Source organism: Channa argus, chromosome 16 (assembly GCF_033026475.1).
Source record: "Channa argus isolate prfri chromosome 16, Channa argus male v1.0, whole genome shotgun sequence".
In the NCBI taxonomy this organism is placed as follows: Eukaryota; Metazoa; Chordata; class Actinopteri; order Anabantiformes; family Channidae; genus Channa; species Channa argus.
The window spans coordinates 20,096,922-20,123,961 of record NC_090212.1 but is presented as its reverse complement, the minus strand read 5'-3'; the positions used below and the strand labels follow the sequence as shown (position 1 = coordinate 20,123,961).

The window sequence follows — 27,040 nt, the reverse complement described above, 5'->3', positions numbered from 1 at the left end:
TCTTCTTCCAAATGGTACAAATACACGAAATGTACTCGATATTTGTATTCTTCACTACATTGAGCGAAATAAATGGCGTTGCAGTACCGCGGAGTGGCCGCCGGGGGCGGCGGTGTCACTGTTTACAGCCAGAAAAGCAGGGGACACGAGCAGTTAGCGTGGAGTTGAAACCAGAGACCGAGGGAGAGGAGGTCGCTGTTGTAGTTTTTCCTGAAAAGTTACAGAAAGTCGCTACTGAACCATTTCAGAGTGTGGCGTTTACATGGTGGCCGACTACAGACTCAGAGGTAACCGTTTGTTGATCTGAAAGTGTCGGCCGGGGCGGTAGACGGTATAAATTAACTCGTTGACTCCTGCATGGTCGCTAGCTAGCTAACGGTTAGCTACAGGAGCTACTTGGCTAGCTGGCTAGCGAGGTCCAGCCCCAAAGTTGTTTACTGGAAGTTGTGGATGTAGTCAACCCTTCGAGCCTTGCTTGCGAGTTTTTCTCTGGGATAAAAGTGCAAGGACCAAAACTCCACACTGGCTTTAACACCGTGCGCTGTTAGGAAACTAGCAGGATGTCCGCAGAGGTTGAATGTAGTCAGGTTGACTCAGGTTTGACAGCGGCCAGCTCCGGTGGAGAAGCGGAGGAGAAAAACCAAAACAAGTCCGACGGACAGACAGGCTCGGAAAAACAGTTACAAGATGGCCACAGCTCCGAGTCAGCCAAGAGTCCGGCGGACACGCACAAGAAATGCAAAGAAAATGATAAAGAAAACGACCAAAGCAGCAACGGTGACTCTGCTGTTGAGGCGGTGAAGAGGAAAGTAGTGGAGGCTCCTCCGCCGAAAGTCAACCCGTGGACTAAGAGAACCACGGGCAGGGTGCCGATCAACAGCATCAGCTCCCAAGAGAAAGGTGAGAAGGTTTCCCATGTTGTTCACATGATGGCATGTCTTTATGGTGACTCGACGTTACAATATGGTCCCAGTCCCCAACCCCCCCCCCCCCAGCTGAGCACGTTGCTGATGCGTTTTGACAGCTTCCATGTGGGGAAATTGGCTTTAATTGCCAACGCACGGGTTTGTCATACCTCTTTTGGCCCTTTTTTAAAAAGAGCTAAATAAAGTGCCCAAACGTGAATGTAAAAGCCAGCGGAGCATATTTGCCCCCATCCCCCTCTTTGCTCGGATTGCTGCGGAGCACCACGTGTTGACTGCTGACAACTGCTACTACTTTAGCCTGTAACTTAGCTACAACCAGCGCGCTGTCCCACTGCTTTTCCCTTCTTGGAAATGACGGGGACACCGTGCCGGTTAAATGCAGCGGAGGGGGAGGCTCAATCCGAGCCAAAATCGGCCTCTAGATGAATGCGGCAGGGTGGACTTGGCGTGTCTAAGCTAAGGCTGCCAGGCTAACTGCTCCTGCCGTTGTAAAGACACGCTTTGCATGTCCAATGGCCTGGCTACGTACAGTTCCTCCCACCAGTCTGCTCTTTGACAAGTGAAAGGAGAAGGTGGCCAGACAGGTGGCGATTGAAGAAACCATACAACTAGAAAGTCTTGACTACTTTAGACCGTTTTGTTGGCGTTCAACCGCTAATCTTGCGTCATAGAAAGTTATAATTTAACCCCTGCCTCCCCGAATGGGCCATGGTTCCCTAACTGCTAACAATCATTTGTCAAGCAGGAAAATATTTACTTCTCATAATGTGTCAGATGTGTTCGAGCACAGTTGGTGCAGTATCAACAAACAGTTTTATACATTACACATGAAGTCAAGCTTAACGTTGCTGATAATAAAAAAGAACAAAAAAATTGATCAGTGTGACATTTGTGAAACTGTTGAAAATAAAGCCTGCTGGCTTGAGATGTTAGATGTCTGACCAACAAACCCATTTAACTTTTAATACTGAAGGTAATAAATGTACAAAGTCCTCGTGTTTTGAAAAGCTGTAACCATTAAGACGCCACTAACTGTTTTCCAGTTCTAAATTTGTTAATGAAACACTAATTACACAGTAATGTGTAATTAATCTACCAGTTATTTTTCCAGTTTCAACATTTAGTCCTGTTTGATGCCTTCAGGTGCGTCATTTTACCCAAACCCAAAGATATTCAGGCAAAAGACAGCAATTTTTCCTATATGAGGCTAGACCTAATACAGTTACAATTAATTATTAAAATTATTCATTATACCTCTCTGTCAGTAGACTATTATAATTTGGTTTACCACTGAAATTAACCTACATGTTACTTTAAAAAAAAAAAAGAGAACATTGTATAATTTTGTTATGGATTATTAAATTTATAACGACTGTAGTAGAGATTCAAGTATGTGGACGTTTATCGCACATGGATTCTCATAGAAAGAGACGGTTGCATTATGGGGAATGTAGGGACCCTCAGTTTATGTGTGACTCATACTCAGGACTTATAGAATAAACGCTGCCTCTTGTGCTGTAGTTTTACCATTTCTTGTTCTTGCTTACAGTCCCAACTTTGTTGACCTTTAATAGTAAATTGCTTGAGTGTCTCTTTAATAATTTACTACCCGATAGCTGAATTGGACTTAGCTGATCAGGTAGACAAAAAGTTAAGGTATTAATTGGCTTTTTCTTTCAGTGCCAGTTCATATAGGACAGTTTTCTTCACAGTTAAAAAAATGATTTCATTAGACAGCTGATTCGGTGTCACATTTACTTGACTGGCTCTGAAAGAAAACTGTAGTCCTGCTGTGAATATGTGTCACAGAGTGACCAAGGGGAGCTATATTTGAACCTCTTGACTCTGGTAGAGCACAGGCATCAATTTACAGCGTTACTGTACGACAGCTCGGTGGGTGGATGTCTACAGGCATACACCCATTCATGTGGAAGCCTGGGCCCTGTGTCTCTTATCAATCTGACCATCCTCTCCTGAGCGATAGGGACTGTCAGGCTGCAGAGGGCCACTCCCAGCCTGGAGCTGCCTGCGGAGAAGCAGCCACATACCACCGCTGGCTGCACACAAAACACCCTCAACTAGTTAAGTCACTCAGTCTCTGGGGAGGGAGGATATTTGTTCATTCTCTTCTGACAGAAATTCCCAATGCTGCACAAACACGGCAGAACATGCAAAGAGTACATGACTTTTTACCTCCAATGTTGAGCAACCTCCTATGCCGGCAGCCTGCTCAATTAAGACCGTAAAACAGGGCTGAAACCCTTTGGATTTAGACCTGTGCTATCAAGTATAATAATAATGTCACTGTCATTCATCGATTCTTTATCTGCAGATCAACAAAATGCTCTGAAAGTGGTTCGTGCCAGCAAGCCCAGAACGAGAAAGTCCAGCAAGGTAAGGGTCTTGACTTTTCTCTTTTTGTTTTGCATTGAATTTTCCTTTTTTTCAAAGCCTAAAAACACCAAACCTAAGGGCTCAGATGCTGCACATGACAGCTTTAGTGTAAGTAAAGCTGTCAATCCCAAAGCAACACTGAATAATCAGCACATGTTGCATTTCTGTTTTGCTGTTTAGGGTTTCAGCTAATGTATAAATATGATGTTTTAGTTTGAGCTTTTAGTCAAATAGAAGCCACATGCTTTAATTGTGTTGCAGCTCTGCCTGTGTCTCACTTATTAATAAACAAAATTTGAAATTTCTGTTTGAAGTAACCTCATGTCTAAAATTTCATCAGTGTTTCTGCCAGGTAGCCATTGCATTTACATGCACTTAAGTAAGCTGGTTATGGTCTGCGTTCTTCGGTAAGCTGCTTTCTTAATCTGCCATGTAAAATGAAAAACCTAGTTTTTCTAATCGGGACCAGGGATAAGAGAAGTCTAATTTCTCCTGGAGGAGGGGGGTTTCTCTGCAGAGTATTTCTAGATGGCACACATGCAGGTCAAAAGGCTGGAGATGACCGAGAAAAGAGGCACTGTTGTGTCTGGCTGGCTTTCTCTTGCTGCGCTGTGTGCTCTGACTTATGTAAATGCCACAAAATAAATAAATAAAAGGCAAGTCTTCTATTTTTCAGGAAAAAAAAATGACAAACTGTGAACCCTGATCAGAAATTTCTATTCTTTTTTTTTTTTTCACACTAGATCAACGGGTTTTGGCTTGTCCCTTTCAGGGGTCGCCACAGTGAAACGTGTTCTCCACATTGATTTGGCATGAGGTTTTTTTTTTTTTTGTTTTACGCTGGATGCCCTCCCTGCCGCTACCTTCCCGTTTATCTGATTTCGGGACTGACACCAAGGTAGCCCGCTGCCTTCTGCATCCCAACCCGATGCTCTACCCATTGAGCCACCAGGCCCCCTACCAATGAGATATCGATAGGCTTTGGTAAAAAAGTAGTAGTAGTCATTTATTTAGTCATCATCACACTTCACATCATCATCACACTGATTTTAATAAGAAATAGTAAGTAAGTAGTAAGAAATGTGTACATTCTAGATACAACAAAAAAGAAAAAAAATGGAAGTATGTTGTGCTGAGCGCATTTATTTACATGTAAGGTTGTTTTTTGACGCGTCTGCCACTGGCAGACACACAATGTCTGCAATTCCCTCGGTTTTCTTTACCGTTCATTAATGTTGGGTAGTAACTTCACTCTGTCCTTCAGTTTCTGCTGGTGTCAATACAGACCCGACTAGCTTTCGTCCAGTGGACGCTGAGCTTTGGCCCCACATTTGCATAAAATTGAGCTTTCTTCAACTTTTCCTGTCACATCGCTTGGGCCCTTTTGTTCCCCTCTCACACAGGGGGTTGTGCTGAGCGAGTTTTTATGCCAGGTTTTCATTGACAAAGAATGTTGCTGGAATTTTCCCTTTACAGCAACGTTCGGGGACCTGGGGTTGAAGAGAAATCGGTTTACTCAGGTGCTGAAAAATACAGATTAACAGTAACCTGGTTAGTCATGTGTGTGCTTACCTGTGTTAACTTATTTCTCTGAGAAATGCAAGATGGGAAATTTACCATCTGCTGAATGTCAGCTGGTCTCTTTGCTCTCTGTCTGCTTTGTTTGCTTTCTCCAACCAGTTTTTCCACTGCAGTTCATATAAATATAAAGTAGTATAAAATCTGTGAAATTTTTTTCTATACTTCTTAAAATATATTTAATTTAGACACATGTTGAATACACTTTGTTGGCAGTTTGTTAGGTACACCAAACCAATTTAATGATACAACAGCCGTGCAGTAAAGGCTCCTTCATGACGCTGCAGACCAATTTAGATGGGTGTTGATTTTACAGTATGATAAGTTTCTTTTAAAAATCTTTAAAGTATGTAGTTACAGCCACACTCACTAACCTGGCTGTTCTTAATCTTCCCCACATACCATTTTGTTTTATTTGCATTCTACTCAGATAACCCAGAATGAAGCTTGTTGGCAACTTTAGTAAATGTCGGCAAATGTTTCGCACTGGTGTTCACAACGTTCAGTTGTGTTTTCCTGTTCTATGCATTGGGCCTATTTAAGAGAGAATTGGTTGTATTTGTATAGCAAAACTTAAATTTCATTTCTCTTTTTTTGTCGCAGCTCTGCCAAGAATGAGGGCTGATTGCTTAAAAAATTATCTCGTGGTTATTTCGGCAATGAATCATTTAATCCAAAAAAATGAAACACTGAGAAATACTCATTAGATTCTCAGTTTCTAAAGTGGAGACATCATGTTTTTTTCTTTTTCTTTTTCTTTTTTTTATCAGCCAGTGTTGGCCACTCCCAAAAAGTCAAATCTAAGGACTGAGACACCAAACCAACAGCACTGGGCTGTGGTGGTCCTGACGTGTCCTCATGTAATGCATTCAAAGTTTAGCACAGTTTACTTTAGGTTTGTATGTGTTTAAAGTTGGCCCATGTGATGACAATATTAATACATTTTCCGTGTTTGAGCGGGTAAAAAATGTTTCATAGTTTTGTTGAATGAATCATATTTAAGCACACTGCATGAAAATATAAATTACCCAAATCATTTGTGCAAGCAAAAAAAAACAAAAAAGAAAAAATTGCTTCAGTGATTCTCAAATAATGCTTATGAGACAAATGACTTGGTCCCAAAATATGCAGCGAAACACTAGCAAAGCCAGTGAATAAGAAAACTAATTTAGCTAGTAAAAATTGAGTCAAGAAATTCCAAAACTTGATTCTAAGGAATGCTTCAATCACATATTTTACAACTTAATAAGGATACACAGTGCACAAACCAGTACATGCTGAGTGAGTCACCCTGAATATAAACTTAACACTCTACAGTCAAAAACCTCAAAATCCATCCTGCTCTTACTCCCTCTTTGACTTACAGGGCTTTTAACAAAGACAGGAGCAGAAAATAACAAAACGATTATTCTTGTAAACAGAGTAGTAGATCAGGCCAATGTGTTCTGTTTTTATCAGTTGACACTCATAAAAGAAAAAGCAGATTTTATGACAATAATACCAGCTCTTCCAATTATGGCTGTGGATGTGTTTTATGGTCAGAAATAAGAGGGTTTTTATCTGCAATTGTTTTGGCTGTCGCTGTGAATCCTTTTTCGCCAATGATAAGGTAGAATATGTGTGTATTTAGTTATTTGTTTCTCCTGTCTTTTGAGCAGCTGTACTATAAGGGAAATACTTTTTTTTTTTATCAGTAAATTTGCTTATGTAAGAGTGGTTTGAAAGCCAAAATACCCTTGAGCATAAATGTTGTTGTCTTTGGAAGCCACAGCAAGGGGCCCACTCTTTTGAATATTACAGCTGTAGTAAGATGACTGTGTGATTGAAATAGTGTTGTTTTATTTTTTTCCAGCCCACATTGCTCTACAATGCTGAGTTTAACTAAAACGGTTGTCGGTGTCACCTTGATCTCCTATCAGGTTGTTCGCGGTGTTTGAAAGTGACTCGGCCTGTTTATCGCAGTTGTTTGCGGTTTTTCCACAGATGGAGAACTGACCTCTTTTTCCTCACCACTGGTTTTCTTTCAGGACACTAAAGCTTTAACCTCACCTGGCCACATAATAGGAAATTAACCGAATTGAAGTTACAGGGGATTAATGTGTCTCTTTCTCTCTGTCAATCTCTTGCAGTCAAGTGACTTCAGTGATATCACAAACTGGCCCACACCTGGTGAACTGGCCAAAGAGGTATGTGTGGATGTGTGTGTTAGAAATTTCTTTTCCACCTGTGCTTGTTTTTTGCAGCTTTTACTCAACAGGCTGTTTAAACCCAAATAATGCTTTTGTGATTTCTGCACACTAGATGGAGCACTACAAATTTTTAGCAGTGTTCTCAGTAGTGATGTGTTGTTTAAAAAAAACAAAACAATGCTGTACAGGCACAATTCTAAGCGGATTTCCTCGAAAATAAGAGCACTGCCTCCACATGCACAGCCAGCCTGACATGAAGTACATCCAGGGAACTTTAATGTATTATAGACATATTTTCTTTAGGCACAGAAAGGCACAAAGCTGTACTTACCAACATGTGGTGTACTACACAAACGGGTACCTCAATATTCTGTTAAGGCCAGCATGCAAAATCTCCGACTGAGATTTGAGAATTTTATTAGAGCTAAAACAATGCTTTGATGGCTTAAGTATTTTATATTAATAAAACATTCTAAAAATGGTGTCTGTGAAACTTTTGGCTTTTTTGTTTCTTTTCTAGCAACAACAAAATGTCCTCAAAAGCAATGGAAAGAAGCCTCCTCCTTCACGCAGAGAGAAGGAGAAGAGGAGGGAACGACCAGAGAGAAAGTCGGAGAGCAGCCATGATGGAGGTGAGAGCAAAGAGAACCAGGAGGCTCAGCTGAACCCTCTGGGAGAGCTGCCCAAAGATGGAGAGTTGAAGACAGGACAGGAAGCCAACAGTGCCAGCCTGCGAAAGAGAGGCGGTGAGGCTATGGAGATTTTTCTCACTGCATAAAGCATGTTTAACAGCATCCTTTACATTGTTTGAAAATGACTATAGTCCAAATGAAGTTTGAATTTTTAATTTATTTTTATTTGTTTTGTTTTTGACTTTTTAATCACTCTTTTGTGAAATGATTAATCTGCAGAATCTCAACTATTTTAAAATCAATCTTTTTTTTTTTTAACTACACAGTAATGGTTTGTTACTGGTTTCTGCATAGAGGGAGCATGTCAATAACTTGATTGTGGTTGGTAATTTCTGGTTGGTGCAAATTGGTGCATGTTCTGCTGTGATTACCTGTTTGTTTCCCTTCTACTGATTCACTCCCATCTCACATTTTGAAAAAGAAAAATGACTAGTGCTAAAAGAAACCTGATACTTTATCTGCTCCCAAATGAATAAACCAGAGAGAAGGTGAAGAGTTTTGTTCCAAAATGACATTAACATTAAATTAAGTCATTCACTACTCATTCCAACAGACTTTGAAGTTCGTAGATGTAAAGACATCTTAAAGTATATATTACTTAGTATATTCGCAGGAGTTGGAGCAAAATGAAGAACTAAGTAAAAGTAAGTAGCTCTGCACCAAATCAAGAAGAAAAATCCTTCTAGAGAAATCCTACCTAATACTGGTAAAGTTTGTTCTTCAACAAACATCAAATTGTAGATGTGTTTTCAATCACTGGCAGGACTATTTGGTTGTCAGGTTTGTAACCTCCTTGGTCTAAATTCTTTTACTATGCATTCACTGGCCACTTCATTAGGTACACCTGTACAACCTAATGCAATCCAATACAGCAGCTCTGCCATGAATTTGTAATAACACTATGGATTATTATTAAGGTCATTGGGGGTGGTTCTAATGTATTGGCCCCCTCCTTCGTTTTAAATACAGGGGCCTCATGACGTTTAGTTGATGATTTAATTTGTTCCTACATGGATTTTCAGCGTTATGGAACAAAACTCTTCAAGATCTGTTTTCGGTGTGCAATCATCGCTAGGTAACAAACGTAAGTGGGTTTCTCTGCCGCTGGAGGAAGCTTCCCGGGACGATGTCGACAAGATGCCCAGTGGGGGCCCGACACGCTCGGACACAGAGCCCACCAGTGACTTGTCTGACCCCACGTCGCCCAATCACACTCTCCATAATAACAGGGCACATGATAGCAGGAGTAAGTGGTCAGCAGCTCCCTGTTTTTTGTTCATGACCTCAGTCTCTGTCGTTTCTTCACTTGATGACTTGGCTTCATTGTTTGCTTTCCCTCTGTCTGATATAACTTTATGTTTACTCACTGCTTTTCCTAACTACCATCTGTGTTTGTCATCTCTGTGAGATTTTCCTCTTCCCTACTAATGTAAATGCAGCGTAAGAGCATGGCATAAATCTGAACCTGTCTTCAAATCTACACGTTCCTTTTTACCTAAACCCAGTTGCATTTATTTTAGTAAAGTTGTGGAATCGAGTGTCTATTAAGACAGTGTAAACACACGTTTTTACTACAACCTGGGTTTTATTATTATTATAGGCTTTGCAGTCATTTTATGTCATTATATTTTTGTAATGTAGGGAGAGCAGTAGAATCCAGTCAGAGGTAAGAAAAATTAGTGGTGCAGATGTTTCTGCTTTCCCAGATCTAAACAGGTTTACTGTTTAAAATAGTTTTACATATTTAAATCAATTGAGGTGTTTTTACCAGATTAAAATAAGGGAAGACTTTTATACATGCTCTCAGTGGTGGTAAATATAAATCCTCTTTAGAATTTATCAAATCCTCAGACTTCAGAACCCCCTATCTTACAGCACCTGTCAGATTTGACACAGACCATGCATGTTTTCTTTTTGCCAGGTTGGAGGAGAGAGCCACGGGAATTTGGGGACGATACCAGCAGCGTCCGAAGTGACGGTGGGAGCATTCGCGGAGGAATACGAGGCAGAGGTAAAGGTCGTGGACGCGGAAGAGGTCGCGGACGAGGTATGGTTTTTAGTTTAGATGAACATCGTCCACAGGTTGTACAGCATTTCGTAATCGTTTCTCATATTGTCTTGTATTCATCTTGTGTTCTTAGGCCGTTATGAATACTCTCAGTCGTCGGACGGATCTGTTCAGGCCCCAACAGAGTTCGGTACCAATATGGTTTACTATTACGACGATGGCAGCAAGGTCCAAATGTACACCGTGGATGAGAAGCTTCTTAAGGAATACATCAAACGCCAGATGTGAGTATTTGACAACTTTCCTTTTATCAGTCACAACTTTTTTCCTTTATCTGGATAAAATGGGAGGGTTGTGACAGGAAGAGCATCTGCCCTTAAAAACAAATGCCAAACCAACGTGCGCAACACGTTCTGCGGTGGCGCTCCCCGAAGGAACGAGCCGAAAGCCTCTGATGTCTTGACCGATAAAAAACACATTTTCTGTTTTTACTTGATCAGGAGCCACCCTTCGATAAAACAATGTTATTCGTGCCTTTTTCAAGTGAATCCTTCTAAAATTCGACACTTTAAAGTAGCTTGGAGCATGGAGACCTGTATTTTAGGATCTCTAAATTTATTTAGCTCTCCAGTGAAACAGGTGGCAAACGTTTGGTCCTAATCATATCACTATTATGGAAAATTATGGATAAATAGGTCAAAGTTACGTTTTAAGAACCTACTCCTGCAGAAAGATTGTGTCTGTACGTGGCAGTTCAGAGCTGTGAGTCTGGCTGATGAGCACTAAATTTCCTCGTTGTTCACTGTGTCCTGCAGGGGGCAGCGTGCATTCACTGTCTGCATGACAGCTTTGGCCTCATTACAGCAGCACACTCTGAATGGTGGAGGGTGATGGGGACTCCTAAATATAGTCTGTGTGCCTCAGAAGGGACGGGATGAATTATATGCAGGCTGAGGGGTGAGCGAGTGAGAGGGAGGGAAGAAAAAGTGGATACATTCTTGTCTTCTCCTCTCTCATCTCCCTCAGCGTTTTTCAGGCTGCTCACTCAGCCAGCATTACGCCACATGAAACAACCCCTACCCACTGCCTGAAGGCTGAGTGGACGTAGAGACGCGTGTGTGTGTGTGTGTGCGCACATGCAGAAATGACTTTTCATTGGTGTGACATGTAATGGAGAGATTCTTCCAGTCTACAGATTTGATGCTTGAAAAAGATTCAGCATTTTTTTTGTAGGTTACAAAAACATTCAGAAGAAATTATGACCTCTTGACATAACTCCGTTTTTAACTTCAGCTGCTACTAACAAATAAATTGTGGCCTGTTTTAAAAAATGAAATGTGTATTGTATGTTACTCTTTGCTGCCTACATTTCTGACAGTTGTGGACAGATAAATCCTTGTTTAGAGAACTTTTAACATGCTTTTATTTAATGGAATCAAGTTTATTTATTTTTCTAAGAACATATTTTGTTGCTTTCAAAACATGTAACCTTCAGTTAATTATTGAAGTTTTATGTGTCTTTGAGCTACTGGCTCCTGGCTGAACACAAAGAGAAGATAAATATTTGTTCTGATTCTGAAGTCGGAGTAAAAGATTTTAATTTCTTTTCCAGTGAGTACTACTTCAGCAACCACAACCTGGAGCGTGACTTCTTCCTGAGGAGAAAAATGGACGCACAGGGCTTCCTCCCAATCTCTCTCATTGCCAGCTTCCACAGAGTCCAGGCCCTCTCCACTGACATCAACCTCATCATGGAGGTAAATTCATGTACATTTTGTATGTTCACTTTCTTGTAATGGAGATTTAATTTTAAATAGATAAAATTGCAGTTTTTGCCACAAATCTACAATCAATAACCCATGATTGTTGAATCATGGCAAAATGTAAATATAAATACTTTGCAAAAAACTTTACATACATTATTTTCAGTGCCACAGCAAAGAGTCCCAACACTCTTGTAAATTAGAGATTTCAGTTTCAAATTTTCATGTTAAGTATGTTTGTAGTTTGCTGTTATGTCTGTGTTGATAAACGGGCAAACATGGGACATTTGCGATGATGAAGTATTTTTTGCAGCGAGGCAGCGTAAAAAAAAAAAATGTAAATTTGTAACAAGCACAATAAAAACAGCTGAAGGGATTTAACGTGCTGCTGTTCATGGCCATGGGAATCTGTTTGTGTTCTTGTGTTAATAAATTCTGCTCTCCAGGCTCTTAAAAGCAGCACAGAGGTAGAGATGGTGGACGACAGGGTGCGATGTAAAATCAACCCCGAGCATTGGCCCATCCCCGCCCCTCAGATTGTGGGTTCCCCTCGGACCGACTTCACCCAGCTCATCAACTGTCCCGAGTTTGTTCCCCGACACGCCCTCAGCTCCACAAACTCTGGTCAGTCTTCAGCTAAGTTCACCCCTCATCTGTTTAGATGGCAAAGTGAAGTGATTAAAGATGTAGGGATGCAGAGGTTTTATTCGAAACAAATTTTCTTATAAATACTAAAAATAATTGTCTTTAATTTTATCAGGAGATGTGTGTATTCAGAACCTGATATGTTTCTACTCTGTGCCATAGACTTCTATTATCCAAAAACTATTAACATTAAATGTCACACTCTGGCACTGGATGCCATCGGGGGGGATGACCACCCACCTCACAGTTTATTTTGAATCATTTCCACAATCACTATCTTGCTCCTGTGTCACTGTGCTCAGTCGCTTTAGGAAAATACTAAACCTTTCAGGGTAAATTAAGTGTTTATTGTGTCTTGTCATTGGACTTTTCTCAAGTTTCAAATTTGAGGATTTGCTTCTGGCACTATTCTATATAATTAATGGTGACTCAGTTACCTAATGCTGAAAATAGGACTATATATCCCACTATATGTCGAAATGTCTCTGAGCAAGAGACTAAACCCCCAACAGCCCATTCCCCTCCCCAGCGGTGCAGTGCTGGTCCAAGCCCGGTAGAAATTGGGGAGGGTTGCGTCAGGAAGGACATCCGGCGTAAAAACTGTGCCAAATCAACATGTGGACAATGCTCCAGTGTGGCGACCCTGAACTCGAGGGATAAGCCAAACAAATAAATAAATAATTCTTAGTATAACCAGGTCTGCTGTTTCATTTTAGTTCATTACTGGTAAAAGGCAGATTACGTCTTTGATGGTCTCTGGTTGGTTGTTCAAAAGAAAACATCAGTTTACCAGAATGAAGTTGGAAATTTTAAAATGTTTTTTTTTTTTAAATAAAATATTTATTTTCATAAAAAAAGCTACAGAGCTTCATTTTAAGAAGGTGGATCCAGTGATTTGTTGTCACTATTGTAATATGAATGGTTGATTAGCAAAATAAGTTCCAATTAATATTCTGCTAATCCACTAGTCACCTTAGGTCTGTTGTGTGAACCGAATCCCAAAGATTTTGCCTCTGATAAAGGAACTTGATGATTGCAAATCTGCTGTTCGTCAAAACTAAACATGTTCATACTTCACATTCACTGTTGACAAAGCTTAAAGATGCAGAGTTTGCTGCAGACTTTAGCATATCGTTACAGAAATTGGAGCTGGCAGGTGTGATATGTGACTTTAAAGCAATGTCGAAGCTTGTCTGGGCGTTTGTGTGATGCTGTGTCGACTCTTTCAGCTTCACCACCTGTAAAAGATACTCCTGCCGAATCAGCTGACCTACACGACTCGGCTGAACCTGGCTTGTCCAGCCAGGACATCCCCAAAGACTCCCCCGCACCTAAACCAGACCCCGATGCCTGGATCCAGGTGGAGAAACGCCACAGGCAGACCACCGGGAGGGCAAAGGTATTCTTAGAGGTTCCATTAACGTTGGTGTCTGAATTAATCTTTTGTCTCACTGCATAGCAGAGAGCCACTTTTCCTAGATCCCCATTTTAAATTGTCTCGACAATAATTTTATAACCAAATATTTGCTATGACTATGAACATAAACTGGTTAATTTAAATGTTGCTGTGTTCCTGATAAAGGTTAGTCAAACGTAAATTGCAAAAATGGTGAGACTACTTTGTGAAGTTCTGTGCAGCCAAAAGCCAAGTCGACAAAGCGTCTCTTAAATGACTAAATGTAAACTGTTTGATAAAGAGCCATTAGAAAGGACTAAATATAATCTAAGAAATATGGGTATTGATTTAGTAAGTGACCAGAGGCACAGAAATTCTTGTGCTTTAATTTCTTTGCTTTCGTCCTTCATCTGCTTCTCACTACCTGTTTTCTGTCCTCCTTCCTTTGCGTTTACCTGTCATTTCCTCAGCTCTGTCTTTCTATCTCCATTTTGTTTTTGTCCTTCATTTTTCCCTCGACAGCAAGTCAGTGATGACTTGAGTGTTGTCAGCTCTTCTCCTCCCTCAGTGCTTCAACCTGACTGCCCCCCTTCTGCAGTTGAGTACTCCTTCCTCTCACTTGCCAATCTTAGCTTTTCCTCTCCCCCCATGTCCCCTAAGCGTCTGACCGATTTTATGTGTCACATATCAACTACATCAACTAACAGCCATATTTGATAAAAAAATTTTCACAAGCTTTCTAGATTTACTCAGCCTCAGATGTTCATTTAGTAATATTTATTCTTTAGTGCTAATACAGTGAATTCAAAGTATGACTCTTGATGTAATACTGTAACATGTCACTTCAATGTAATTCAAAGGTGAGATTTACTTTTTTGCAATGTATTTTTGCAAATTGTAGTTGTGCAGTCTCTAGTTTTGTTGTAATGTAATATGACATTGTACTTAACTGCAAAAAAAAGCACTTCAGGTAAATTCTATCAGTATGATTCCTCTGGTTGTGATGCTCGGCAAACACCAGTGTTCATTTCCCTAAACTACGTTAGACTCAACCAAAGCCACTCAGTAACAGGTTCACCTGACAGCAGTCTTTCATAATCATGAGCTCCATCAGATGGAAATACATTGTAGAAAAAGGTGGGGAATTAAATATTCAGAATGCTCCGTGGTAATAGAACTCATTGCTCTTAGCATCATTTTAACCATCAGGAAATTGCAGGATTAGTTCTGTAATAGACAGGCTTTGGGCTAAGTGGTGGGGGGGGGGGGTCACAATGAGAGAAACCTGAGACTGAACAGAGTCATAACTCAGGCTCCTGATGTAATTATGTCCAGATGGTAAGCTCAAGTAAACTTCCATTAATCCACTTAGAAAAGAACATTTTTCATTACTTGCCTGCGAATAATTTCATTTTATGGATCAGTGTTATCCACTATGGGTGGACTCACAAAGAGTAGTTCACACCTGATTTTAAAAAGCACAGAGAAACAAAAATATAGCGCTTTGTCTTTTTTTTACTTCTCTTTTTGCCTGTTTTTGTGTTAATGGCTGTGCTCACTGTGTTGTCCAGGGGGACAGAAAGACGCCACCACCCAGCCACCAGACTCCTCCACAGGCTGAGCCAGACCAGGAGGAGCTGGACTTCCTGTTTGACGAAGAAATGGAACAGATGGCCCCCAGGAAGAACAAGTTCACCGACTGGTCAGACGAGGATGACTCTGACTACGAGCTGGACGACCAAGATGTCAACAAGATCCTCATCGTCACCCAGACTCCTCCTTACATTCGTAAGCACCCAGGCGGTGACCGAACCGGCAACCACGAGTCACGAGCCAAGATCACCACGGACCTGGCAAAAGCCATCAATGACGGGCTGTACTACTATGAACAGGACCTGTGGAAGGGAGAGGAACAGATTGAGTATAGTAAGGTAAGACAGACAGGGACAGTAGAGTCTCAGGTCGAGTCTGATGACAGATTTGCAAGCTTTGAAATGTTAAGCTGGAGCCCAATATAAATGTTTACAACAACGTGACCTACTGACGATTTTCCAATTTTTTTCTTCTAAAGAGAGAATTTTAAACATTTTCTATAATAAGCTTTTTTTTTTTTTTTTTTTTTTTAAAAAAAAAAAACCCAATTTCTATGACAAAGTTGAAATACTAACCTAAGCTCACTCCTTTCAGTTTATCTTTTTTCAAAGACAATATTCACATTAATATTTCATAAATTGAATCTTCACCTTCATCCAGTTCAGACAGAAAACACAGTTGAGCATCAGATGCATAAACCATCAACACAAATGAGTCTTTGCACTGTCTTGGCACAAGTTTAATTTTTCATTTTGGAGGTTACAGCCTACCCGTTTTTCTCGTGATCCTCCTCGGCTATTGGAGTTTATTATGGTTTTAATAGATTAAACTCCAATGATCAAATGTCTCTCTTTATGAACGGAGAGTGACATTGTTTGACTAAAAAATGTGGCGATTAAAGCTCTAAAGGCGCATTGCAGCATTATTGTCATATTAGCTACGGTTTCACAGGTTAAGAATGAACTTGTTTCTAATATATAACAGTATAATAACCACTGCATTTTGTAACTTCGTCCTACTAAAGTCAGTGAGTCAGTGAAATGACACATTTCAAGACAGAAACACACTGCATTCACAAAGCTGCTAGATACAAGTACACTATGCAGCCAAAGCTACTTTAATGCATAACGCTCCTCATTCTCATTATATTCATTTTTACGGTCTCTCTGGAATGTTGTCCTATAGGCCTTTCATAGACCCCAGCATTATGTAGTTTTAACTGTAATTGAGAAATGTTCTGTGACTGCACCGAAGATGTATTCTTGAGTCAGTTGATTATGTTATCAGCTGTTTAGATGTGCACTGACTTCCCAGTGCTCGTCGGTGTTGGTTTATGTCTTGATTTTTAGTGTATCCATGAAACTTGAGTCACATCAGACAGAGAGCAGTGCAGAACCACCACAGCACAACGCTCCCATTGCACCACAAATCTCTTGCATTGCTACATGAACTGACAAGGTGCGATGTTATTCGATTGGAGTGTGAGGGCAGAGGTCTACATGAGGGAAACGAGAACAGAGAAGACTAGATTTGTTGACCTTTGATAGACAGTAGTGGCATTTGAGACTCACGAGCGCTGCTACTTCAACCCTGTGAGCCTCACAGTTGTTCAGAACTGAGCACAATAAAATAAAAACAGTAAATTCAAGATCACACAGTTGACTGCATATAAATGTGGAGCATTTATTGTAGCAACCAAAATAAGTAACATCCAAGTTTAGCACACACTAGAACAAACAGTAAATATGTATCATTACCAAAACAAATCCTTAAAACTAAATCAGTCATTACATGTAGATGCTATTAAAACGGTGAAATGCCTAACATGATAAACTATGGTACATTCATAATTATTAATTTTTTAAATAAATCGGTAAATATGTTACCAAAAAAATAACTGAGGTCAAAGGATGGACTCAAAGGATGGACTAAACTATGTGGACTTTTTAAATGAGGTGGCATCGCCCTGTTACCTCATTAACAATCTCTACTAACCAGCTTTCCCGTATACATGACGCTCAAGAAATCAGCTACTGTAACCTGGTTAACCAAGTCTGTGTAAACTCGGTCTTTGTTTACAGCACAGTCAGCTCATACTGGGTTCAAAGGTTGTGATTAATGTCGTCACATGTGGGAATTTGCACGCCTGGGTGCACACACACACAAATCACAAGTTATTTATTTGTATTTTTTTTTTCTCTCCTTCTGTCCCTAATGTGTAAAGTTCAAAGTACGCTGCACATATGCTGTGTGTCACAGGCCTGCAAAGTTGCAGCCGCTGGCAAATCTAGTTTGTTTATCACCATGTCGCATTATCACGTTTTACAGAACAGAGCAGAGTTCAGATAATTATATATTTATATGTGGGTGGTAGTGTGGCAATATCTGGATAATTGATTGTCTTACGTTTTTACTTTTTATTACATACTGATAAGGTAATGCAGTTAAAAAAAAAAGGAAACTAATACTGGTTTTATGTCTTTCAAAAAACTTAAAACAAAAACCAAAAACATCATGTTACTCCCTTTACAATACAGCCAACTTTTTAACTAGGGACGCGACTAAGGATTTGTTTAATTTCCTTGATTGATCATTTTATCCCCAAAATGTCATTAATAATAATCCATTTTACAATGTCTCAAATGTCTAGTTTGGTCTGACAATCAGCCCAAAATCCAAAAATATTAATTTTACAATAATATTTAAGAACAAAATGCACCAGATCCTCACACTTAGTTAAAACCAGACAATATTTCTTTTACTAAGAAAAATGGTTTGTTGGATTATTAAACTAGCTAATCTATTTTGTCACTGAATCTCTGATTAATTGTTTTCAAGAACACTACAGCTCAACACAAGCAACATGTATGTAGAGCAGCTTAATCATGTATCCAGGGTTAAATGTATTTGTTTGCAAATTTTCCATTCCCCTAAAATCTTTGAGGGTTTATTTTTCATTTGACTTTTCTTCACAAATGTTCTACTGACTCACTGTCCATGTGCTTCCATGTTCCCCAGCAGGAAGTGGAGAACTTCAAGAAGCTGAACGTCATCAGTAAAGATGAGTTTGAAACTCTCACCCCCAAAGTGCCCGTTGACCTGAACCAGGAAGTCCCACCTCCTCCAATGCCAGGTGAGTTTTTACAAAAGATGGACAGTTTTATACCGAACAGTGTGTTCTGTATTTTTTATTTATTTATTTTTACACCTGTTCTTTAACAGTTTCTTTTGTTTTTTTGTATAACCACACTTAAGAAAAGTAATGAGTAGAAAAACAACCTGTGTTCTCAGTGGACAGTGGACTAGAACTGGCCCGCTCTCTGCCTACAGCAGTCCCAGAGTCTCCCACTTCTCATCAACCTCGAACCCCAAGAACGCCTCGCACCCCCGGACGCCAGGACCCCAACAAGACGCCACGCTTCTACCCCGTCATGAAGGAGAGTGGCACCATTGATGGACAGGTGAATTCTCCCTGTGTTTGTTTACTAGTAACTCGAAGAATTGAATTTCTCCCTGCATTATCCAGACCAGAAGAAATGATTAACCCTCAAGATTCTTCTTAATTCATGTTTTCATTTAAAGAGGATGCTGTGGTTGTGTTGGTTGCTCCACATGTGTGACAGACTGAATTTGTAGAAATAGCCAGTGGCCTGAATATATGGATAAGGAACCATGAAAACTAACTGTCCATAAAAATGAACTGTTTGCAGCTAGTGATGAGTGGTGCTCTTACTTCTTCTTTGTAAGTGGTCGACTGCAGAAAACAACTACTATGACTCAGCTTAGGGTCTGTCTGATGGTTCATGGTTTCCTTTTTAAATTTTCTCTTCCTCTTTCTTGCTTATTCAGAAGGATTCAGTCCTCTGAGCTATTATAAAGTTCCTTTGGCCATAATGCTTTTCCTGTTAATAAATTCTCTTAGGTTTAAAAAAATAATAAAAATTAGGATTGTGACAAATGATTAATGTTGAGACTATAGTTGCTACATGTGGGATATTCAGAAGAGTTTGTCAGCCTCTTCAAATATAGAATAATAACTTATTTTACTGATCATATATGATGTAAAAAAAAAATTTGTTCAAATCATGTTGTAAATCTGCAAAACTAGCAAAAGCACCTTCACCAATATTAATTTGAAAGGTTTGGCATTATATTTCTGCCATTTGCATATTATACGTCACAGCAGACAGCACACTAAGGGTCACATCTATAAGCCTGGGATCCTTGCAGCTGTGTAAAAAGATCACGGTGGCAGTATTTTCGCAACCTTTTGCAGTTTAGTGTAAGTAACTCAAAATACGGCTCAAATAAGGGTCAAGGTAACAGCTGGGCTCTGTCTAAAAGGAGTTAATCATTGCCTTCTTAAGGCCTGCTGGTGATTGTGTATTTTAAATCTTACGGTTTTATTTGTCTCTTTGCATTTCATTCTTTCTGGAATGTAACTACATCTCCCGTTGCGCATGGGGAACTAATGAGAACTGTTTTGCTCATGTTTTAGAATTTAACGTACAGGCCGATGAGGCTTGTTGTTACATGATTTAACCTGGTTTAAATGTTTCATCTGAAGAGTTTCAAAAACTTCTCACTGTTGTTTTAATCCGTTCGGGGTGAAAGTGAATTTGAAGACCTATTTTTGACCTTGCTACTGAAGTTCATCTCTAAATAGGATTTAATAAAAAATGCTTATCTTTATAATGTATAAGCTCCACGCTATAGCTACTAGGGGCATGTGTATAATGTGTGAATGTCATGGATCAGTTTTTGTGATGTCTTGTTTCAGACACCAAGGAAGAAGAAGACCAGCCACAGTTCAAACCCTCCTCAGGAGGCTCATATTGGCTGGGTGATGGACTCCCGTGAGCACCGACCACGCTCTGCATCCATCAGGTCCGACCACTCGTTTACAGTAAACCTTCATTGACTATAACAACCCTGCCTTTCACTTGTTCCTGCTATGAACAACACAAGCCAAAGAAGAACACAGTGTTCCACTTCCTCCTTTTCACTTTACTCATTTACCATCTATTGACCTTTTGTTGTTCTGCCTGACACAGTTGACCCTTTTCACTTCTCTTTAACTCTGATCAAACCCCGAGTTGATGAATTTCTGCAAGTACAGTCTGTCCGGCTGGTTTACCTACACGACATGGCTGAAAGCTCACTTAGTAAAAAAAGTGGACAGCTTTGACTGGAAAGTTATAGCAACACAACTGCTCCAAAACTGTTTTTCTGCTTGTTTCCTTCACTGAGATCCCAGAAAAATATTAACTGTGAATCCACCTAGATAAAGAACACCTACATAATTAATTAAAAAAAAAAACAAGAGCCTAGACAGTTCAAGTGGTTGGTAGATGGGGAATCCCATTACCAATCTACTGCATGTATTAATGGATTTGCAGAAAACTTAAGTGCATGTAAACTGACTGATTGGTAACAGACTAAAATGCAACATCATTGAGTTTCCAGTAATTTACAAAGAGAGCAGCAGCAAATCTTTACATTTGAGAGGCTTGAACCATGACATAAACTTTTTTTTTTTTTTCATGAAAATAGTTGGCGATAAATGCATTTTCAGCCAGTACTCATTGTTCCCTACTTTAATGTTAAGTTACAACTCCTAACAAATGGACGCTTTGTTTTTCAATGGGACATCCCTAGTCATCAGTACATTTTAGAAATAAAAAATCCAACTCAACACGGCATTGTTTGGCATCTTTTACACTTCTTTTCCTCTGTTCATCTCCAGCAGCTCCAATGCTTCTCCATCAGAAGGAGCCCCGCTGTCAGGGAGTTACGGCTGCACCCCTCAGTCTCTGCCCAAATTCTGGCATCCATCCCACGAGATGCTGAGAGACAACGGCTTCACGCAGCAGGGATACCACAAGTACCGACGACGGTGCCTTAATGGTGGGTAACAAACGTGACGTTTCCAACCTGACCTCGGACGAAACGTGTTTTCTTTTTGCATGTATTTTTCCAGTATATTCGTCGGCCTTCATCGTGATCTTCTGTCACCGACAACGTGTTGGCTGTAAACCTCTTTGTGCTCTCTCGTGACATGAAGAATTCATGGGAAATTGATGTTTTTCAGAGAGGAAACGGTTGGGAATCGGCCAGTCTCAGGAGATGAACACACTGTTCAGGTTCTGGTCCTTCTTCCTGAGAGACAACTTCAACAGGAAAATGTATGAAGAGTTCAAACAGTACGCGCTAGAGGATGCCAAAGAAAACTACAGGTGAGGCCTTAGAATAAAACTTTACATTAAAGCCACAAAGCCCTTCTTTATGTAAAGTTATTTTACATATGGTAACTTCTCTATTCAATAGCACATCTTTTTCTATTTCTATTTTCCAACATTCTATACTTGTTCATTGCGAGTGTGCGGTGCTTATACCATTACATAACTGTAGAGTAATTTCATAGTAAAATATTTACTATGCCTATTTTTAAGAAATTACTGAAATTATTTCTATTGTTGTTATACTTTTAATGCACTTCTGAATCAAGAACCTTAAAGACTGATTTCCTTTCACACTGTGCAATTGAAACTTAGGTCTAGTGCATTTGTTCATTTAAGTGAGCAGAAACATGCACCTCAAAGCAGAAAGTTTTGCACTGGAGGAAGATTCGAGAATCTTTTAAAAGTCCACAGTCCCACATCGAATGCAGACAATTTCTTTGTCCTTCTTATTCAACAAGTGGACATCTCTGACGTCTCTGCCATCTCTTGCACACTGCATGTGACTCTACTGGTCAGTGTTTAGCTAGACAACCCCTGATTCCCTCATGCCAACGTTCAAACGTCGGCCCACAGTTGCATCTTTTCCAACGCCTACTTCATGGTTTGACAGCATATAATCATTTAAACCATCAGGTAATAAATTACATTCGGAAAGTATCAATATTGTTCTGAAATGCCATGTGTAAGCAAAGTATTTAAGAACAATACAGTAAAGCTTTGCTCCAGTTAAGTAAAATATACGCTGTAAACCCAATACTTCGGCTTTTCAACTGCAAAAATGCAGTTGAAATGCTAGTTAGTTTCTTGAGTGCGTCTTGAGTTATTTTCTCAGTGATTCAGTGTTTCCGCAGACTGCAGTGCTGTTTGACTGTCATTTTTTTTAACAACCAAGGCTGCCTTGGTGCAGCATTGTGTCTGCCAGAAGTGCGTTGACACTCTTGCCAAACCTACATTCTTGCCCAAATAAGTGGGTGGCTCAGGCCTGCATATTGAAGTGGGTGTGGATGTAGCTTCAGGGAGTGTGAGCAGAAACTGGATCAACCCCATCAGCTGTTTGTGCAGCAGCTCGCATTGACTTAGTTTAATTTTTGATTAAACTAAGTCAATGACACTTCTGTCTGGTTCCTGCAAGTTGACTGAAAGACATTAATAATCCGTGAGCCAAAGATCCCACTGTGCTGAAATGTTAGTGGCGTATGGGGAAAATGGCTAATTTGCTAACGATCAGCTTGCATTGCAGCGGTTAAGTCACATCTTCTCCCTGTAAATATTATTGTGTTTAGAAGCCAGATTTGAAGCATCATGTGATTAAATGTTCTGGGGCCACAGTGCAGATAAATATTTATTTTCCCCTACAGGTATGGACTGGAGTGCCTCTTCAGATTCTACAGCTACGGTTTGGAGAAGAGATTTAGGTCAGATCTGTTTAAGGACTTTCAAGAAGAAACCCTCAAGGACTTTGAGAAAGGTAATCACAGTAAAACAAAGTAGTCCCATTAGTAGTTTGCAACATGTTTCCCATTAAACCGCCAGGAGGCTGATATGCGACTGAACAAGACTAAACAACTGTCACAACCACATACTATACTTGTGATTCTTAACCGCCAGTTATAATGACTAGACTAATTAAAATAGTTCATGATTGTATTCACGTTAAAATTATGGCAAAACGTTTTTGAAATTGTTATACAATGCTGGTTCAACTAAATGTCAACATGTTAAGTTACAAATTATACTTCCTCTAATACCTTCCTCTAATATTTAAACATTAAACCAATAAAGTATTGTCTATTACATTAAAGCTGGCTTTACTAACATTCCCATATTTTGTTTTTATTGTTTACCATCATGATGAAACGTTATATTGAGGATCAAAATTTTGAATTTACGGGTCACTAAGGCGAAACTGTTGTGATTATTAGTTGTAGTGATGACTGAAGGGACTTATTTCCAAGTAACATTCAATACGTGTTTTTTGTCAAATATTTTATATCTGCCTAAAATTATTTTCAAACCCAGATTATGTTATCTTGTACACACAGGTTGTATTTGTACTGCAGTAGGATGCTGATTTAGACTGTTTACAGTAAACGAGGTCTAGGATAGCTCAGAAATTCTAAACTAAATGATTATGTACCTTTGGTGTGTTTGTGTTTTTAAATGTTTGTTAAATTGTTTCAAATGACTGTGAAATGTGAATTTTTATTAAGTCAGGTCTAAGTTTTGCTGTTCCCTCTTCTACACCAGGTCAGCTGTACGGGCTGGAAAAGTTCTGGGCCTTTTTGAAATATGCAAAAGTGAAGAATCAGCACATCGACCCAAAGCTGCAGGAACACCTCTCCCAGTTCAAGAACCTGGAGGATTTCAGGGTGGTGGTGAGTGTCCGTGTCTTTATAATTCTGTGTAAGTGGAGACTGTTAAAACAGGAATGAAACTTTTAATAAATTGGACGACCTATTAATTGGGAATATGTTTGATATATTTGTCATATGATGGCTGCTATACATGTAAGTCCAAGAAACGTTCATGAATAATTACAGTTGGTGGACCAGCCTCACACTACATGAATGTCAGGGCTTAGGATGGTTAGCTGAACCTTAAAACATGTCTAGAGGTAACGTCTATGAGACAGAGACTGGAAGCAGAAGAAGACTCCTCACACTGATTTAAGCTTTTGATTTTGCTTGTTGAAGATATACTATCACTGAAAATAGGATATGAAGCAATACAAGTTGAGTGAGCAGTGTGTGCACTTAATTTCCCTGCCAGGGAGCTAACGTTAACTAACAGCTGTCTGCGAATATTAGGCTGTTTTGGCCTTGTCAGCAGTTAAATTAGTGAGCTGACTTTCAGTTTCTGTCCTGTCTGTGTTCAAACTGATCATTGAAGTAGATGTCTGAACATGGTTGACGCATCTACTACTGCAGTGCGTAGCTGCACACAAGTAGGCACTATTTGCAAAAAACTGAGTGTTGAAACACCCACTGTTCATTGTGTCCTTGTTGTATGATCATTCTGACCTCTGACTGCAATGCTCTCAGCCCCCAATGGGAGAGGAAGGAGGCAGGAGGAGGCATCACTCATCCTCGGCTGGGGAGGAAGGGAGACGTCGGAGACATCCTTCCAACACTACCTCAAAGCCCACGCAGGGCTCCAAGTCCTCCAGCACCACCGCTCAGCCCGCTGCCGCCACGCAGAAAAAGCCCAAAGACAACACCCAGAAAACGGCACCAGGAGCAGCCGCCCAGCTGAAGAAAACGGAGGCCAGAGCTGGGAAGAAGGAAAGTGTCGCTCCAAATAAATGAAGCCCCCTCTTTATAGGCTTGGGTTTGATAGAAGAGATGCAGAGCGAGGTGTTGGTGGCAGCTCTGAGCTCAGCTTTCCCTCTTTTCAGTAGCAAACTGTTTGGGTATGAAGAGAGAATGAGCGTGGGTTATGTAATTTCATTGGTTTTATCAGTGCATTTCATTTTAAAGCAAGCAATAGGCAGTGAGCTTGAATCTATGCAGCTGACAGCTCATAACGTTTACTAATTTAAAAAAAAAAAAAAAAATGCATTCCCTGCATTTTGCCTTATATTCTCTCAGATGCCAAACTCCTCAACGTGTTTGTTGGTCTCTAAAATCTGGAAGCTGCTCTGGCCTGTAAAGAGCTGTTGAACTTTGATTCTAGTTTGCCAACATAAGCGATACTGCAGAGAAGTCTTGTGTGCCTTAATCTAATTCACCAGGACTGGAGGGCGATCAGTGTCGAAATAGTCCAAATATCTGTTAGCCTGTTAAAAGTCTTCCCAACTGACTATTTTCGGTTCGGACACTTACAACTGACACCACTTGTAAGCTTTTCTTCACTGAGACATAAATATCTTCTGACATAAATATGTTCGTTTTTTTTTTAATGTGACAATCAAAGTTGACAGGCGCAATCAAAAATGTGTTTAAAAAAGGAAAAAAAAGACACAGACTCCCAAGGCTACTTCATCGTACCCTGATGACTTAAGTCTGACTGACAGGCATCACAGCTAAACTATTGTATTGGTTTTGAGTAAAAAACTACAGAAAGGACTTAAAACTTAATGGAAAGAATTGCTCTAAATCCAGTTTTACACCCTGAGGTAAAATAATTTATTGTTCGTTTTTTTTTTTTTGTTGTTGTTTTTTTTTTCTTTTTCTTTTCTTCTTCTTCCATTTACTTGATTTGATGGAATAGTCTTAGGCAATCATTGCAGTTTTAATGGCTTTTGCTATTGAATATAAAAAATAAAAAAAATCTGCTGGCAATATGGGTGTGAGCTAGCATCATAAAACTACAGTATATTTTAGCTTGAAGTTTTATTTCATATCATGTTTGAGGCTTGGTGCTTTAGAGCACTTTAATCTTTAACTTTCCTTTACTCCTTCAATGGACTTTAAAAAAAAAGGTTTTAGTGTTTAAAGAAAAATTTTAAGAAAAAAAATGTAAATACTATAAAAATCATTTACTATTCAATTATTCTTTTGATTTTAAAGAATTGATTTGTTTTAATGAGTGTGGTTATTGAGTGTATTAGGATGAAGCAGTGCATGTCAATTGTAAAATGCAAAAAAATATAAAATAATTCATTGTATAAAATTGTGTATGCGTAATTTGTTCTTGCTACTATTGCATATTTTATTCTCCACTAGTTTTCTGGTGTTAAGGATGAGTCATTGAGCCTGTTCAGCAGGTTTTTATTTTTATCATACATCAGTTCTGAGTGAAAGTCATCTGTCACCACGCATTAAAGGTCTGAAGCAAGTTTTTCTTTCTACTGCTAAGTGCATTTCACTACTGATCTTTAACAAAGTAAACAAACCGTGAAAAGTGTGCAAATGACATGGAGATAAAAGGGCCAACGGAGAGGAAACAAAGCGTGTGCAGAAAACCAAAAGGAAATGAAAAGTTTTATCTTCTCAAAACAAAGTTTGTTTAGTTTAGCTAATAAATAAAAACTCCAACGTTATAGAAGGTGATGCATTCTGAGTGATTATTTTAAAGTTTAATGAATTTACAGTGGAAGGTAACTGAACAACTTATTAAAGGTTGCTGGCAGCCAAATGCACCACGGGTCTTGCTAAGGGGACAAAAATCATCAGGACTCCAGTCTCAAACCTGGTGGGCTGGTGTTTTGCTGCGTTCACGTGTCGCTCGAAAACCTCCACTTAGTAATAGAATCTAGGCCTTGGTACCTGTCAAGCGATAACTGGAATAGCTGCAGATGGCATGTTGGCTGCATATGGGTGGTGTTTCACAAGCAAACCAGTGACTAGTTTTTGTAGTGGTTCTTAAAGAGTTTAATTTGGCAATCATCTAGAATAATAATTATAAGATGACAAAACACACAAGAATGCAAAACAAGACACTTGCATTTATGTTGCATGGCTAATGATATTATACCCTCCTTTTCACTTTTGTATTGTAAAACAAAATCATATTCCCTCTAAAATATACTTGTTTGCTTTACTTCGTTAATCAGTTTGGGATATTTTATATTGCAACAAGATAAACTAGGGCATACATTTGTTGTCAGTAATATAAAGAAAAATGTTGCTAACTTACAAATTTACAGAAATGGAAAATGAAAAAAAAATCTGTA

At 39.5% G+C, this 27,040-nt stretch overlaps 1 protein-coding gene across 8 annotated transcripts; it reads left to right on the top strand.

Moving 5' to 3' along the window:
• The first annotated feature begins 187 nt into the window (after positions 1–187).
• On the top strand, positions 188–26,037 carry larp1b (La ribonucleoprotein 1B). 8 transcript variants are annotated; one of them, XM_067479618.1, is made up of 20 exons: positions 188–900; positions 3,259–3,320; positions 7,028–7,084; positions 7,608–7,833; positions 8,855–9,025; positions 9,701–9,826; positions 9,921–10,071; positions 11,400–11,544; positions 11,997–12,174; positions 13,425–13,594; positions 14,114–14,188; positions 15,163–15,522; positions 18,206–18,317; positions 18,515–18,645; positions 19,965–20,071; positions 20,931–21,091; positions 21,276–21,420; positions 22,785–22,894; positions 23,674–23,801; positions 24,468–26,037. In XM_067479618.1, the coding sequence occupies exons 1-20, from the start codon at positions 561–563 to the stop codon at positions 24,729–24,731; spliced, it is 3,219 nt and encodes a 1,072-aa protein (XP_067335719.1). In that variant the 5' UTR covers positions 188–560; the 3' UTR covers positions 24,732–26,037. The 8 variants fall into 8 exon arrangements, with proteins under 8 accessions (XP_067335719.1, XP_067335716.1, XP_067335718.1 ...); XM_067479615.1 differs by having other exon boundaries at positions 18,476–18,645; XM_067479617.1 differs by having other exon boundaries at positions 18,203–18,317.
• The last annotated feature ends 1,003 nt before the right edge of the window (positions 26,038–27,040 follow it).

What these genes read in the sequence shown, in the direction of transcription:
- larp1b (XM_067479614.1), top strand. Translation starts at nt 561, where the DNA reads ATGTCCGCAGAGGTTGAATGTAGTCAGGTTGACTCAGGTTTGACAGCG. An exon ending in CAGGGCACATGATAGCAGGA is followed by an intron (nt 9,026 to 9,700) that starts GTAAGTGGTCAG and finishes TCTTTTTGCCAG; the next exon opens with GTTGGAGGAGAGAGCCACGG. An exon ending in CGGAAGAGGTCGCGGACGAG is followed by an intron (nt 9,827 to 9,920) that starts GTATGGTTTTTA and finishes TTGTGTTCTTAG; the next exon opens with GCCGTTATGAATACTCTCAG.